Source organism: Pseudorca crassidens, chromosome 13 (genome assembly GCF_039906515.1).
Source record: "Pseudorca crassidens isolate mPseCra1 chromosome 13, mPseCra1.hap1, whole genome shotgun sequence".
Lineage (NCBI taxonomy): Eukaryota > Metazoa > Chordata > Mammalia > Artiodactyla > Delphinidae > Pseudorca > Pseudorca crassidens.
Window position 1 is genome coordinate 32559099 of NC_090308.1, and position 17772 is coordinate 32576870.

The 17772-nt window shown below is 36.9% G+C and overlaps 1 protein-coding gene across 2 annotated transcripts in view; it reads right to left on the bottom strand.

Moving 5' to 3' along the window:
- The window catches only part of LAMA2 (laminin subunit alpha 2), a 591238-nt gene that overhangs the window by 104550 nt on the left and 468916 nt on the right, over positions 1-17772 (bottom strand). For both annotated transcript variants that reach the window (XM_067702129.1, XM_067702128.1), the window contains exons 35-40: positions 17102-17213; positions 12148-12310; positions 10631-10841; positions 3595-3711; positions 2734-2897; positions 1253-1391 (exon numbers count right to left, since the gene is read on the bottom strand). In XM_067702129.1, the coding sequence (XP_067558230.1) occupies positions 1253-1391; positions 2734-2897; positions 3595-3711; positions 10631-10841; positions 12148-12310; positions 17102-17213 (906 nt within the window). The remainder of the gene's footprint in view (positions 1-1252; positions 1392-2733; positions 2898-3594; positions 3712-10630; positions 10842-12147; positions 12311-17101; positions 17214-17772) is intronic.

Here is a 17772-nt window from a genome sequence, read left to right on the forward strand (position 1 = left end):
ATTAGAATGACATTCATTCATTTACTCACGAGTGTCTACTCTCTGTCAGGTACTGTGCTAAATGCTGAAAATGGTGATCCAATAAAACATGGGTCAGATGAAAATGGTGAACTTGAAGACTAGGATCTTTAAATAGATTTGAAAAATGGTTCCTTTTGAAAGGATAATCGAACATAGGGAAGTTTCTGTAATAATTGTGCCATGATTTTGAATAAGAAGTAAACAGAACATATGGTGTTGGTAGAGCTCATTCCAGAGAAACCAAAACAGTACTAACTGCTGATGGAATATGACACATCATTCACCATGACCATAAAATAAACCTGCTAAGAGTGTGGCAAATACCTCCAATACCCCTGAAATCCATGAGAGCATTGTGCTCAATACCAAAGCAAAGAAAATAGGGATCTGTTTCTTCAACACCCACTATTTATGCATATTTCATTCACAGGCAAGTGTCCAATCAAATTCTTTTTCTCCTGAAATTCTGATGTATTTGGGGGATTCTGTGTGAAGCCAAAGGAGTAAGTGATGGTTCTGAACATTTTAACTCACCACGTGCTTCCTATGAAATGAAATTTGACCTGAAATAGTATTACCAAGGTTTATCACATAACTTGGTTACCAATGTTGCTCTACATGTAAAGGAAAAAGATTTGTTACTATTGAAGATACTCAGATAATGTGCTATACTTAGAACCCGAAAACTCTAAAATATTAATTGCAAATTTATTTTGAACAATGACAGCAGCCAAAAGTAGCTTTGAAGGTAAACATTTCAACTGATAAAAACAGTATAATAGTTTAGAAATATATGATCTGGCGTGTTTGTAAAATGTGCACCTTATAATCAAACTTTACATAGAATCAATCTGTATGTGACTATAAGCACTGGTGTTAATTTCCAAGGCACTTTCTTACTGAAGACATATGGAATAATAGTGATAAATTTCCCTGTTCAGAGTCTTATGTTTGACTGTTTTTCCTTTGCGAGTTGGTGGCACAAACTACTTGGCATCTGCGATAATTTCAAGACCCTTATTAACAGTGGAAATTAGTAGGTGACTGAGAAAAGAGTTTTGCTATGACTGAGAATTTATTTAGGACAAAATTTAAAAGGGGCCTTTGAAAATAATACAAAACAAATATTCTAATTTACTAGCATTTTCCAGAGCTTTGAGAAATTTAGTTTAGGTACTTATTCAAACAGATTGACCTCCATTCTCAGTACATAATGCTATTTGTTTCTTACCAGTTCTGTGGCTTCATGTGCAAGATCTTTGGCTTCTTTGGCAATTTTCTCAGCTTTATCAATATAGTCCTTAATATTGCTGTAAGCTTTGAAGGCTGCAGTGGCATTGAAGGAGATGTTTTTGGCCTCATCAAGGATTCTGTTGGGATTGCCCCCAAAAAGAACATCAGAGCAGTTGGTACTCAAATGAAGAACATCTTACTTATAACAAATATGGCTTCCAAATGATCATGGTCAGTATAATTATGTTAATTCCAAACCATAGTGAGGTATCTACTAATTGTATTATATTGTAGTTTTCAGTTTAAACTCATATTCCTAAATAATTAAGCAGTGAAATGCTGCCAACATATTTTTAAGTACCCATAGCATCCTCCAGAAGTTTCTGCAACCATGAGCACCACGCAAGTATGAGCAATGAGACGATTCTTTATGTTATTTGTGAAGCACGCACAGGTTTCAGAGCACTTGTTCTATATGATTGGAATGAAGTTCACAAAATCTCTTTAGAGTAGGTGCACTTCTCAGATGAGGCCAAATGAGTCTCGGTTAAATTGCTTGTCTCAGGTCACATGACCAACATGTCACTAATTAGCTAATTAAGGACTTGGAGCCTGCCTCTGTTGACTTCTAGCTTACTGCTCCATTTACCACCCTTCATGATAAATTAGCAAAATGTTAAAAAATGTTGTAAAATTGTTATAAAATGAATTGTATGTAAATTTTTTCCCAGGGTCTTCAAACATTAATATTTTCCTTTGTATCAAGAGTATTAAGTATTGAAACTGAACCTTACACATGGAGTATATTAAATACAGATTCATTTAGGAACATTATTCTTGGGGCTAATACACCTATTTTGTTATGAAAACCCTGAAATTGTAGAGGAAGCACACCAGTTATACCTAGAAGGCTGTTTACGAGTCAAACACACCTCACCAGTTGCCCCTCCCTCACTGACCCGTATAAGAATCCCAGTTATAATGAGCTGTTATTTCACAGGGCAGTATGTAGTGCCTTCATGGAATTTGAAAGAAAAAACAAGACTTAAAGGCTACGTATGGAGCCACATTTTCAAAAGCCACCCTTTTAACAATAAATAGTTTGATTTCATTAAAAATATAAAACTGAAATTTGAAGCAGAATGTGTGTTTATACATTATTATTTAAAATGCTAATAAGGAAACTGCTGTGCTCTCCAATAAAGAACAGAAAATATTTTTTCTAAGTGTAGCCTAAGGCAATGTTCACTCCCCACCATGCCATATTTGAATCTACTTTTAACTCAGACTTTTGATGCTGCTCCAGTAGAGCTTTGCCCAGACCCTTCTAATTAGGCTTTTCCACAGAAAGGCCATGTAGCTCGTATGTGCATAATTACAGAAATCAAGCTTTGAAAGCAACTCTCTACCATTTCTGCTAGTCAAAACTTCTGGACAAGTGTCAAGATACATAGATATTTCCAACAACAAATGACATACCTATCAAGGACAGCAGATGAATCATTTAACTGAGCCGCATGGCTCTCAGCCTGGGACACCTTCTCAGCAAGCTTCCTGTCCTTTATTTCTTGGGAGAGGTCATCTATTTTACCTTTCAGATCCTCAGACAGGGGTGGCAATTTAGTTTGAATGTCTTCAACATACTGATATGTAGAGAAAAGAAGGTATTTTAAGTAAGTGAATCCAAGCCTCCTCTCACTTATTAATTTCTCTTGGAGATCTAATTATACACACTTAGGTTTTTATGAAACTTCAAATTTACTAACCTAGCAAAAAAAGAATAGAAAATAAAAGCTATTATTTAATGATAGAGATTAGGAAATATATGAAGGCAATTTATACCAAGAAGAACCTGACAATCTTTTTTAAAAAATGCTACTTTGTAGCATAAATGATAGTCATTGGGATCTTTTACACTATTTGCATTTCTATTACCATTCATCACCACATATCAGTATCTACTGCGTTAGACAGTATGTTAAAAGTCTGTTTGTAGCTTTACATTTCTCTTTTAACTAATATTCTGTGAATATTGAAGCAGATTGTAAGTGCTATCCTAGGAACAAGAAATGCCCTTCATCACTGTGAAAAAAATACAGGTTGCTGTGAGTGTGTGAGTACCCTCACCAGACATTCATGTCTACTGAGCGAATAATGTGAAGTCCTAATTGTTACCAACGGGTGAGCACGGTCACAATAGAATAAGGCAAAAACAACTTTATACCCACAAGAAACTAACAGTATTTGCTTATACTACTGAGATGTCTCATTGATTCCCATTTATGAGAGCTTGTATCATTATCAACTTTCTTTTAACTTTGGGTTTCACCAAATACTCACGTCTATGACTGAGTTGATTTCATCTGCAAGACGGTTGGCTTCATCAAGTATGTCAGTGCCTTCTTTTAAAGTGTCCTCAGTTTGTCGTTTGCCACTTTCAATAGCCTCCTTCTTTTTCTGTAGGACAGTATAAACAAAACATCAAAATGCCCTTTGGGGAAAACCCTATCCAGCCCTGTATTCCTGGCTTTCCTAAGCTGTCTGAACAAGGCTTTGCAAACAAGATATGTCATGTTGACTGTGAGACTACATGAGAGTGCTATAGACTACCCAGCCAGCCCTCCAAGAGTTACTTTATTTAAATGCCTGTACAGGTACTTTCTTCCTCCTATTGTGAGAAAGTCATGCAAGAGAAGAAAAGTTGTGTGATGGTAGCTGAGGAATTAAAAAATATTTTTAAAGTGAGATGCACATCCATTTTAACTGAAATGTAAGTACTGAATATGCATTGCTGAGCATGTGGTAGTACACTGAATTACATTGGAATGAGACATTAAATTCCAGAATCTATGTCCAAATGAATGTTTTGTGAGCATAAGTGTAAGCAGATTTATTCTATGGGAGTTCTGTAAAAATTGGAAGAAGTGGGATTTTATTTCTTTTTATTTGTTATTTTTAAAATAATTAATTAATTTTATTTTTGGCTACGTTGGATTTTCGTTGTTGTGTGCAGGCTTTCTTTAGTTGTGGCGAGTGGGGTCTACTCTTCGTTGTGGTGCACGGGCTTCTCTTGTTGCAGAGCATGGGCTCTGGGCGGGCAGGCTTCAGTAGTTGTGGTGCATGAGCTTAGTTGCTCTGCGGCATGTGGGAGCTTCCCGGACCAGAGCTTGAACCCGTGTCCCCTGACTTGGCAGGCGGATTCTTAACCACTGTGCCACCAGGGAAGCCCAGAAGGGGGATTTCAAAGGAAACTTAGGGAAAGTACTTTCCAAAAAAAAAGAGAAACTCTCACATGGAAGAATAAACTTAATGGACTGTTCCATAAAAAAGAGAGCAGACTCTAATTTTTCTTTGAAACTGATAGCTTGTCTCAAACCACATGAAACTCATTCCTAGTCTGGAAGAGTAAAATCAATGAGAAAGATATAGTGTTATTTCTCCGTTTGGAACATAATTTTGCCTTTTTTTCTTTCTATTTCTGACTCATTCTTTCAATTACCTTTTTACCTGTGGATTTAACTGCATCAATTATAATTTTAAGCCTTTGCCACTTACGCTTTTTATATAAATAATAATGCTAGTTTATATATTCATTTAGATTTCAGTATGTGCCAGGTAATTCATAAGCTTTTCTCATTTAATTCTAAACTAACACATGTCCTGTGTTTATCACCTTTTAAATGAATAGAAAATTAAACAAGTTAAGTGATTTACCCAAGGTCACACAGTTACTACAGTGTAGTTAAGATTTGAATCCCAGTCTACCTAATGATAGCGCTTCGGTCTTGAGGTGTGAAAGCACTGACTTTCCAATTGTGGAAATCACACTTCTTATTTGCACTGGATAGTGCTAATTTCACACCCTACTTTCCCTACCTCTTCACCAACCACTTCAATCTGCTGCCAGTACACACATCTTATTCCTGCCTCTGAGCCTTTACAGTTGCAGTTGCCTTCACCATGTGCCCTTCCCCAGTTCCTTGCCTTGTTTCCTCCTCCATTTAGCTTCATGTAAAATGCTTATTCTCTCAATACTCAAAATATGGCCCATTGACCAGCAGCATTGGCATCACTGGGAAGCTTCTTAGAAATGCACAATCTCAATGCCTTTTTGGGAACTACCAACTCAGAATCTGCATTTAACAAGAAGCCTAAGAGATTGATACACACAATAAAATTTGAGAGAAATTGGTTTAGAACACAGCCTGGCACACAGTGAACACTACAGAATTGTTAACTATTATAATTACCTTATCTTCTTTTCCCTAGAACTCATTTATCTGAATTGTATTTTATAGGGTGGCCATCGATTATAGAAACATAGATAATACGATTTTACTTTTTGTATAGATGGAACCATCTTGATTGCTTCTTCTAAGAGTTGCTAAAAGCACAGGCTATTTAATGATAAGCAGACACCAGTTCATCACAAGATGCATGCATAGGGAGGAGAGAAAATGTACAGCCCACTGAGCTGGACCTCGTGGACGAAGGATACCATTTAATTCATCAGGCAATACACTGAGAACAAGTCACTTATTATGCATATTAGCCCATGCTCCAGACTTTATGGCCATATTATATTCTTATTTATTGGTTTAGTGACTATCTTTCTCACTATAATATAAATTCCATAAAACAGTCTTTGTATCACTTTATCTTCAGTACCTAGAAGAGTTTCCTCAATAAATAGTTCTGTTTGCACTGGTGACTCTTGGTTCATTCAAAACTATCTATTTTAGCCCTTAGCTTTTTTTTTTTTTTTTTTTTTTTGTGGTACGCGGGCCTCTCACTGTTGTGGCCTCTCCCGTTGCGGAGCACAGGCTCCGGACGCGCAGGCTCAGCGGCCATGGCTCATGCGCCCAGCCGCTCCGCGGCATGTGGAATCTTCGCGGACCGGGGCACGAACCCGTGTCCCCTGCATCGGCAGGCGGACTCTCAACCACTGCGCCACCAGGGAAGCCCTAGCCCTTAGCTTTTGTATGAACTGATTTAAAATTGACCCTGGACAGACATTCAAGAAACTTTCTTTAGCATGGCTTGTTTGCATTTATGAATCAAGCTAACAAAATGCTGTATCAATAGGAGGGAGAATATTTCCACCTATATGTGAGGTGAAGAGCTACATTCATTTTGGTTTCAATTAAGCAGTGAGTTAGAATCTTTATAAAAGCTCTATTTGAGTCACTTTAAGGAATCCATTGTTATGCAAAGATCAAAATGTGCTTTTTTTTTTTAAATCACACTGAAGCAGAAATGATGTAGGGATTAAAGAGATTTTCAGTGGTGGCTAGTTTCAGATTAGACACTAATGAAATCTAGGTTTGAACCAAGGAAAGATGAAGATTTGGAGCTCCTAAATATTGATAAAAGCATCGATATAACATTTATCTGTGTTTGCTTTATAGTACTTTCTTCATTGAGAAAGAACACTTCTGTTCTGTCTTGTGCCAGGTACTACTCTGCCCTGGAGATACAGTGGGCCAGAAGACATGTTTCTCATGGCTTTCTGGAGGGAAAAAAATTGAATGAATATATTAATGTATACTTTTAATGATGAGTGCTATAAAAATAAATAAAGACAGGGAATGGATAGAGAAGGATGTAGGATATAAAATACTTAAAGATAGGAAGCTTTGAGGAGCAAACGGGGGGCTCATGTTTAGAGAGAATATTCTCCAAGTGTATACCACAAGCATAATTGTTAAGTGATTCTGATTAGACACCAAAGTTGTTGTATTTCTACTTTTAACTTCTAATTAGATCTTAATACATTCCAGACCTTTGTAAGTTTAATACCTGTTTTTTTTGCTGAGGGGTGTTGCTGGGGGGTGGATTAAGAACTTACAAAAGTTATCTTCCTGTCTGTCTCTATCTAGCAACTCATTCTTCCCTTTCTTCCAGCTCCTTCCTGTTCAAGGTCATAATGGTAAACTTGGGGACAGACTGCTCAAAACACATTACTTTGCTTGATTGAATTGCTCATCTTCTCTTTGCCCCTCAGCCCACAGTTTCCTCTGCCTTTTCTCCATTGCTGGAAATGGCATTCTAACCCTGTCCCGTTCTAGAAAGTAGCATTCAAAGCCTTCTGTGATCTGGCTCCAAAGCCCCATTTTCAGAGCCATCTTCTGCTACAGACTTACGTAGCTTATGAACAAGTATCACTGCTCTATTCGACATTTCCTAAGATCATACTTGCAGAGCTCTGTGTTTCTGCTTATGCTGCTCCATCATTTCTATCAACTTCTATGATGCCATCATTTTGGTGTTTGATTCTCCCAGCCCATATTAATCACAGTGTTACGTATAATGAAAGGTTAAAATCCCTGAATTTTCAGGCAATCATAAGTTCTCTGAGGCCAGAAATCATTCCTAGTCAGCCTCTAACACCCTGGTTACCAATAGCATCTTGATAATGGTAGGTGTCTAACAGACATCTGCCTATTTTTCCTGCCTGCTTTCCTAGCCTTATATCACACTATTTTCCAATACAAAACCAATCCTCCAGTTTACATGAACCACTCAGAAAGTCCCCCAAATATAATTTTAATTCATGACTCCAATATTTCAATTGCTTCTGACAGATTTCAGGATAAAACCAAATTCCTCAGCTTCGTTCTCAGAATGCAGTTCTCTTATAACTCAAGGTCTGGACCCTCTCTGTCTTCGTTGGCTTTCTATCCCCTCACTAGTTCACAGGCAGTCTTTATTCCAATCCTATCAAATCACTGACATTTCTCCAAAATGTCTATATGTTTGCATGTTTTTTTTCTTATTTCTGGAATGTTCTTCCTCTTCTACTCTGACTCACTAGAGCTCACCCTTCAGGACTTAGCATACGTGTCAAGTCCTCTATGAAGCCCTTCCTAAATCCAGGGGTGATTTCGATGCCCTTCCTTTGCATATACCTCCAGGATAACTCCTGGAGTGTACAGACTAGTTTACTTGTGTGAGCCTCCCGCTAAATACAGGTCACCTGACATCATCAGAGGTGGTGTTTTATTTTTTATATCAGTGTCTTTAAAGCTTAAGGCTGCATCTGAACCATGGGTAGGATTTTAAGAACACAGGTTGCTCCCAGTTTCCGAGTTGATAGGTTTGGGGGGAACCTGAGAATCTGCATTATTAACAAGTGTCTAGGGGATGCTAACGCTGCTGTTCCAAGGACCACGCCATGGGGACCAGTGTTCGATATACTCGGTTTTGGTTTAGTACATTTCCTGAACTTAGGAGGGGTTTGATAAATGTTTTTAATAATAAACATTACATGCTTACTTCCTTAAATTAAAAAAAATGAGTTGGGTCTTAATTATATCACCTTTTTGTGGGCACAGGCTCAATGAAGTCATTTATTGAAAGCACAACTAATTAATCAAATGGATACAACATATCAGTTCTTTTAAATCTATATGTACATCAGATTAACCCAGGGGATGTTTTAGAATATGGACCCTGGACCACACCTCAGACCAGCTACCTCAGATTCTGGGTGGGAGCCCAGGGGATGCATCTGTTTAGCAAACTCTAAACAGGCGATGCTTTATTGGCCAGTCTAGCATCAACCTTGGCAATCAACCTTAATCAGCCTTGGCAAGCAACCTTAAATAAGCTCTGCCTTATTCATATTAATTTAGTCAGTTTATCTATTTATTCTAGTAAGTTTTAAACAAGCCTTTAGTTAAGCATCACGTGTAAAATGAAAATACAAGAAGGACAACTTACACTTCAATACTGACTACATAAGCTCCAGGCTTCTCTAGGGGTACCCAAGAATGATGGCTCTTGGTTTTAAACATCACTAAAATGAAGGAATAGCTAAAAGCACCATTTACTGTGCCACTACAACTCTTCTTGAAATACTTCCCAGATGCTTATTATAATTTCCACACAGGTTATTTTAATTTCTTAAACTGTTGCCATAAAATGGAGTGGTGCACCTCCGGGTAAGTTACACCACTGGTGTATCACCGAGCAAGATGAATCATGCGGAAGCCTGTGATATAAAGGCAGCCTAGCATCCTGCCTAACAAGACAGTGCTTCTTCTTTAATATTGCCAGCATGTCAGTAGATTCCAAATTGGTTAAGATTAGATACATCAGTGAGTCTCCTCAATCCTCTATCAAAATGACAAGGCTAAGTCCCAGGAGAGGGATCCAGAAAACAATTCTTTTAAAAAATTAATTCATCCTTTTGCTTCTTAATCCAAAGGAAAATGGAAAGAAACGAATGGATAAAAAAAATCCAGATTCTTTTTATTCAACTGTCATTCCATGAACAGTTTTGAGAGCATAATATATGCCAGAGAGTGTTCAGTTATAGCTGCAGGTAAAATTTTATGTTAGAAGAGATAAAGGTCTGCCACTGTTTTCAGATCTGTTGGGGTCAAATACTTTGAAAAGAACAAAGGTAAGTTTGCTTCTGGTGAGGAAGTTTAGTTTTTTTTAAATGCTAAATACAGGTTTGTGCCATCATATGAGCTGAATTCACTGTAGGGAGAAGTGATCAGTTTGCCATGTTAAATATTAAGAAAGAAATGAGAGAGAAAGGGAGAGAAAGGAAGGAGAGAAGGAAAGAAGGGAAGTAGGAAGGAAGGGAGAAAGGAAGGAATGGATGGAAGGCTCTGTTTTAGTTCTAGCTTCATTAACACTCTAAAAAAGGCAGAAGCTGCCTATCATTTCTTGAGGAGAGAACTCTCTCTTGTCTGAGGAAAAGGAGACAAAAATAACTCAGACTTGATCTGCTCATGTTAGTCCGTTGTAAAATATCATTTTCATAGAACATGTTGCAAAGAAGAAGAGAACCAAAATTTTCCCAGGCTCTGGTCTCTCAGTGAGCTGTTTCCTCTGTGCCCCAATTCCATTAGAAAATCCTCGGCACTTCTGTGATTTATGGCAGCCGGATGTCTAAACCCTGGTTTGTGGATCAGGTTGGGTGGACTGTACAATCATATGGTATTAGTATTTGAAGAAACTCTAGATATGCCCTAGTGTAATGCACTCATTGTATAGTTGAGAGACTGATGCTTTGAGACTTTAACTTACTCACACTAGTACTTCTAGTTAGTGGCACAGTTGTCGTTAAGACCAAGGACCCCTGACTCCCAGTAAAGATCTCATTCCACTGTACCATTCTGCCCTTAAAAATCTTAAATAGTTTAAGTTATCTAAATTGTATTTGATTATATGGGCAATGATCATTCATTAAAAAACAAAAAGAAGGCTCATTCCCCGTTCTGCTTCTTAGAAGTCTCCTTTCAGAGCTGTCACACTTGATTTCATGCGTGTGCATCAACTTGCATCAACTTGACTTACTCCGCCATGGTCAAACTCCCACCCCGTGCTCCCAGATTCAGATGAAAGAGCCTCTAAGACTCACCTCCAAAGCAGTCATGTTTTTCTGGTTTTCTGCAGATAAGCGATTAGCTTCTTTGATTTTATCTGTGGCTTCTCTCAACAGGTCCCAAGCATCATCAACCTTGCTTTTGTAGTCTGCCAGTTTCTCCCGGAGATCCTTCTCCATTTCTTCATTTTTCCCTCGGGATTCTCCAAACAGCTTCTTCACTTTCTTCAGAAGGGCTTCTGCAGCTCTATAAACACCCCAGCCCAATAAGAGACAATAAGCCCTTGCCACTGCCTCAGGGTTTATTGGTATTAAACAGTGTTACAAAGAAATGCTAACATTAAAAGTATGGAAAAATTAAAAACAATATTTAAGGCAGATTGACTGTGTGCTAAACCAAGTTGAAAACTGATAGCTGAAAAGTGGCAAGAGCATTTATAATTAAAACTAAAGAAGAAAAAACTCCACACATTTAAAATTGATTAGTAATATAACATTTTCACTTGGAAGGGATCTCATGTTATTCTCATAATCTGGCTGATGAAATCAGTTTTATGATTACTTCACACACCAAAAATAAAATCTACCTGATTAACCATGAGATATTTTCACTGTTACTTTGAATATAAGATATGAATATTGATATGTTTGGTTAGAAACTGAATATAGCGCCATGCTGTTGACATGCTAGTATGATATAATTTTGACCTACTTTTCTTTTCCTTTGAACTGAGTGTTCTGGGAGTTTCCTGGATTCAACTTAATGGTTTTCCTAAAGTGATAATATCTGAGCCCTTTAAGGAAGGCTAAATATTTGAAGAACAGTAGTTCTCAAACTAAAAGGCATCATAATTCCCTGAAGAAGTTGCCAAAACAGATTGCTGGGCCCCATCCCCAAAGTTTCTGATTCAGTAGGTCTAGGGTGGGGTTTGATAATTTGTATTTCTAACAAGTTCTTAGGTGTTGCTAATGTTGCTGATTTCGTATATACTATTTGATTATTAATAACGCCATCACTTTGAAGTTAGCTGACTATGAATGTAAAAATGTATTTTTTTATTGAGTGTACGGTCACAGGAATTCATTGGCATTGTAAAATCACTATCATTAGTCACAACCTCAAATTCCCAAACTTTATTTCATAGTATTAGGCATGTATTATTTGACAAGTCTTCTAGTCAGTATTTCCTAAGATGACAAAATGTATAGGATGGCCTGTTAAATTCATAACTTTATTTATCCAAAGATATTTTTATTAAAACAAAGGTAATTAATAGTTCTAAAGGCCCTAATAATGGAAATTAATAAAGCAAGACCATTAGCCTAATTGCAGAAGGGACAGCACCAAAAAAAGATCATTTACTTGATTATATATAGGTATAAACATGCCTTTGATCCATTTTAGAGCAAGACAAATGATAACTAAGTAGATGAAAAATAAATAAAGAACAAAGTATCTCCTACTGATATGTGATGGAAAATTTAGAAATCTCTAAACAACAATTTGGAAAGCTCAGTTTATCAAATGAAAAAGTAATAGAGCTTCTACTCACACCAACTCATCTTCAGCAACTTCCTTTTGTGTGTCTAGATTTTTCCTCCTCAGTTCTGTCATCATCTTATCAACTTCATTCTGAAGCTCTTGCAAATTTCTCTCAAAGGCCTTGTCTTGAATTCCTAGAGTTTCATTTAGTTTTACAGCTTTTTCACTTACAGCTGCAGGGGGTAAAACAAATTTTGCAAATTAGTAAACTAAATGCCACATGCAAAAATGGCACCCAGCATCTGCTCTTCCCCACCATCTCTAAGAGAAATGTTGTTTGTCATGGGTGTTCCTGCTGGGAAACAGAGAGGCAGTTGCTATAACAATCCATAACAAACAAGGAAATGTGACATATTTCTTCATATTACATTGCTTTTAGGGGACACAGTAATTAAAACACAGTGTTTCTACCCCAAAAGGAAGAAATAAAGTAAACAAATAGCTCAAACCTTCTTCAGGTAAAAGGTAAAAAATGAGACATGTAGCATAACACTTGGAAGCTGAAAATGCAAGGTCTGCATTGCTGATAAGACACAATCATATTCAATTTTAAAACCCTGAGTATAGAAACACTATCAGTGATGAGATCTCTCAAAACGAACCTGCCCTTGTACTTCCACGCAGTTCTGTGTTGATCTGTGTAAAGGAATGAGGAAAGGAGCCCCTATCTACGGACAGGCATTATGCATTAGGGCTCACAGATACCCTCCAGCAATAACAGCCGTCCTAAGAGTCTGTGTTTATTATGCACTAAACAGGTTTTCAAACTGTGCTCTTTGGAATCTTAGGATTCTCCAGGCGCTTCAGGTATTCTACAAATGATATCTCTTCTGCCAAGAATCTGTTTTATAGGTTGGTGCTCTGGGCAAGTTTTCATTTGAAAAAAGAATTCTATGTCAAATAATAGTTTGAAAAATTGGTGAACTGAAACAGGTACACAGTTCTTAGTTTTAGACCAACTTTTCCTGAAGCGTGTTCTATGGAGCATTAATTTAGCAAGATGAAGAGAGGTGTTTTTCTGAACTCTTTTATCTTCTGAACACTATTTCTATTATATAATATTACCTATGAAAATCCCCAGAAAAAAGGCTATGGGTTGGCCAAGAGACATTTTCTACCATTCAAAGCTGTATCCTAAGACCTCTTTAAGACCTAAAGAATTTTCAAAACTCATTTCTATACTTGGAGAAACTTTTCTGATTAACACTGGTGGGAGCTGTTCCAAGGGTCATATGAACAGAGCTCCTGAAAAAAGTGCACATAGTTAGGCAAAGTAGACCAGCCATGGGGATGTGACATGGTGGGTTAGTACAGCGGTTCTGAAATGTGGTCCCCAAATTAGCAACCTCAGATCACCTGGGAACTTGTTAGAAATGTATATTCTCAGGTCCCATCACAGATCTATTGAGTCAAAAAGTCTGGGGTGTGGACCAGCAATTTGTGTTTTTAACAAGCCCTCCAGGATCTTCCGATGCACCTAGAGTTTGAGAATCTTGGGTTAGTAGAAGAAATTGAGTTTCAATCTCTAATTCTACCCTTTCCAAAATGCATCTTTCTAATTCTTTTTTAATGATAAATGTCTTTGGTTAGAAAATTGCTGCAGTCAACCTGTTATTTCTGATAACCATAGTTTAATCTGCAGAACAATCTAAATCAGGTCTTTTAAAGAACAAATATGGCCATTCTTAGCCCTGTGGTAGAAATTATTGCTCAGGTGCTATTCTTAGAAGTAGGTGAGGGTGCCTACTTTCTGGCTGACTACTTCATAGTCATCCCTTGACATATGCCAAAGAACCTTCCTAAGATTCCACCACTATGATTAGTAAGATATCACCTAGGCCATGTCATTCTTGTTAAGGAAACATGGTAACCATGGACTATTGATTGGAAAGCTCCTTGGTCCAGCAGACTATGGGGAAGCCATGCTAGAATGTTGATGATGAAATGTAAGAAGGTTTCTATGCTTTAGATTTCAAGAAAGGTAGTAGTAGATTTGGCTCTACTGATGATACAGCCCCATCCTTTGGTCTGAGTGCATGCCTATCTGTACAGTTGATTTTAACCAATTGTAGCATGTAAGTAACCAATGACATCATTTGTCTTCACATTTTTTTTTTTAAATGAAAGGGATAAGCCCCACTTTCTAACCTGACAAAGCTGTATGTTTTTTCATTATTAAATGAATACATAAATGAACTTTGCTTAAAGACATTTTTGGAAATTTGATGGAATTTAGGTCCTGGGCCTAGGTGGTACTGAGGAAGGAAGGAATGTGAGATGCAGCCTCACTATTTCTTTTGTGGTCTAATCTCACAGCTAAATTTCTACAGAGAAGAATTTGGTGGAAAAAGAATGATGGAGTGAGAAAAGGAAAAGATGGATTGCATCATTTCTTTTAAATGAAAGCAATATGTAAGCAACCAGAAGAAATTATTAGGGTACACAAAAACTGCTTTAGCAAAATGATGCTATATTAAGAAAGCAGCATTATTTTAATAGAAGAGGTCTGATTGCTCCTTTGCTTCTATACATGGAATTTGGAACTTCTCTGAGTACTTTTAAACTAAAGATAAATGTGTTATGTAGTCTACTATTCCAAGATATACACTATCACTTCAGTATGTTTTCAACAGTATTAAAAATACTTGCAACATAAACACATCTTTTAAATTTAATTATCTTTTCTTTCTAACTTATTACAAAGGGAATTTAAAGTCGTTTAAAAATATCTTTAAAACAAGATAAAATAAATATAAAAGGAAATGGAGCAAAGATAAAAAAAATTAATGTAAATCAGGCAAAGAGTTACTAGACAGAAATGCATATGCTGGAACGCCCAGGGCAGTGGATCCTACATCTAGTGTTAAGCAGCTCAGTAGCCAATGCATCAGGATAAAAAGGAGTATTTTAAGAGGTATACAGGATCTATAACATACAAACTAAATAAATAAATTCCTCAGGAGAAGCAGAGCTGTTTTTAATGCTGAACCTGAGAAAAATATCCTATAATGGGTAAATTTATCATGAATGACTAATACTATTGAGACCTGAAGAACAGGAAAGAAGGGTGTCCAGCATTTCTTAAGTCTTATTATACATCAGAACATATGCTAATGGTTTATACAGACATCCAAGCCTTGTTATATATATGTAAATGCTTTATGATTTAACTCTGGCATATTCAAATTTGAATTTTCATGAAATTTTAATAGTTAGATTAATTCTGTCAAAGTTCTTTTACAAAGAGCTGTGGTTACCATTTTTGTTATCATTTACGTTAGTACCTGGTGGAAGAAGAGAGTAGTATTCATTTTGTCCTCGGGTATAGGATCACAGCTGTCCACATGGTACTTCACATGAATTAGAAAAAGGTGCCCCATTTGGACAGACACAGCCAGACCACCTGACTGATGCACAATGTAGGAAATGGGAGACACCTTTGATGACATAACCCCTTTCTTTGATAGACAGATTGTGGATGGTGAGCCAAGCCTGGGTTAAATATCATCTCCACTCTGCCCCCTGCTGGTGCCTTTGTGGCACGCACAAAGATGTAGATACAGTAGGCAGTGCTGGTACTGGAGTCTATCAGAAACGTGTATTAGGATTTATTCTTATGTAGCAACGTTTGATTGAAATGATCAAGATTAGTTCCTAGGATAGGCTGCTGGGTGTTAGTGTTTGAGACTGAGTTGGAAGGAAAAGGAAAGTCCCTGGAGTACTGACTAATGTCTTCAGGGATCCAGGTAGAGTGAATCTGTTCTAGCTGCAATGGGATTTTTTTGGTGGGAGGAAGGGAGGGTGGACACTTTCAAATAACATTACTGGAAAATAAAAACAGGGAAAGGACAACAACTTCATCTAGCAGAGGAGAAACCACAACGAGTTAACTGAGATTTTTTTGGTAGGAGTAACTTCTGTTTCGGATCCTGACACGTCTTGCCTGAGATTATGCCTCAGATTGAAACTCTGTTGTTTCTTGCTGTGGGGAATCTTTGGAATTTTCTGCCTCTTCTTGGCCAGTGATTCCTAAGACTGACCTGTCAGGATATGCCTTGAAGGTTCTCACGTCCTGATTTATTTGGCTATATTAGAAAGCAAAGTATCTAAAATGTATATACATTTTAGAAAGCAAAGTATCTAAAATGTATAGAGCAATAAAAATGTTTTATTTTTAAAGCAAAAAGAAAACACTTTTTCCTATTTTCTCAACATGCATGCATGTTTATCATATATTAGTAGATATTTAAGAACTAATGTTTTGTTGTTTTGTTTTTTGAGGGTTTTTTTTTTCTTTCTTTTTTCTTTTCTTTTCTTATCTGTTTTCTTTGGGTTTCTTAATCTGGGCTTTTGCCTAAAAATGGCTTCCACTTTGATTCTCAAATCAGATTGGTAGATGCCAAGAACTAACCCCTTGAGAATTGTGGACTAAATGCAGTAGAGCTTCTGGTAAGGTAGCACATCCAAATCCCAAGCAACAGATGTTCATTAAAAACTGGTACCAAGTATTTAAAAGCCATTTTGAGAAATTAAAGTGCTGCTTTAAGGCACTGAGCAGAACAATAAAATTAACTTTTTTTAAAAAATCAAGGACCTTTTAAATAGTTCTGAATACAAAAACAGCACCATAGCAGAGGATAAGTTGCCCATTAACTAATTTAATCATATTTGATCACAATAGCCATTCCTCAAGGATCAGAACATTCATAAAGGAATGCATTCAATTTACTGCTATTTTGTACTCATAATTCCTAATTCACTGACTTCTGTCACAAATTTAACACTGTAGGCTGTAGATTCTCAGTTGATAATGCCCTTGAATATCTTGATCAAAAAACTTTTTAAAAATCCAACCCTCAAATTTAGAAATGTCATCTCTTACTAGAGAAATTCCAGTCCTGTGCAATCCTTTTTTTCTTTTCCTGTTAGGAGAAATAATGATTAAATTGTGAGTTTTCTAATACCTTCTGCGTGCTGGGCCAGGTCCTTAATGAATTCTCCTAAGGAGTTTGCTCTCGTGTTGGTCCTCTCTGCATCCTGTCCAGTTTGCTCGCCATCTGCTGTCACTTTGGTAGCCTAATGAACCAAATTCGGGAAAAGCATAATTAATAGAGATGATGAAGCTACAGCTAGATAAGCTCTCACCGGCTGCATTTTCTTTCAAATATTACTTTGAGCCAAAGGAAATTGATGAATTATTGATCAGATGTACTGGAAATGACGCCCGTGCTCAAATATACAATTAAACTTTATTACTTCTTCCATTAAATGGAAATCAGAGAGCTGTATTTGGTCTTTTTAAAACCCTCATTGTACGCAATGGCACAGTAGAAGCCATAAAGCAGAATTATTTTTGAAATATTTTGAAGGTACTATTGCCAAAAGTCTTTAATGGATTCTTCAGCCTGCACATGTTGCAGTTTTGTCCATATTTTATTTACTGAAAAAGTGTGGAGTGTAGCAATGATCTCTCGAAAGAGGCACAGACAACCTGTCTCAATCAGCTTGATCCTATAGATTCGGTTTAGATCAATAACATTAATTAAAGAAACAAAGAAAGGGAATGCTTAGCTACTAAGTAGTAAATGCTTGTTTTATAACACTGTAAAGATCTAGTAAAATGTTAAAGAAGAAT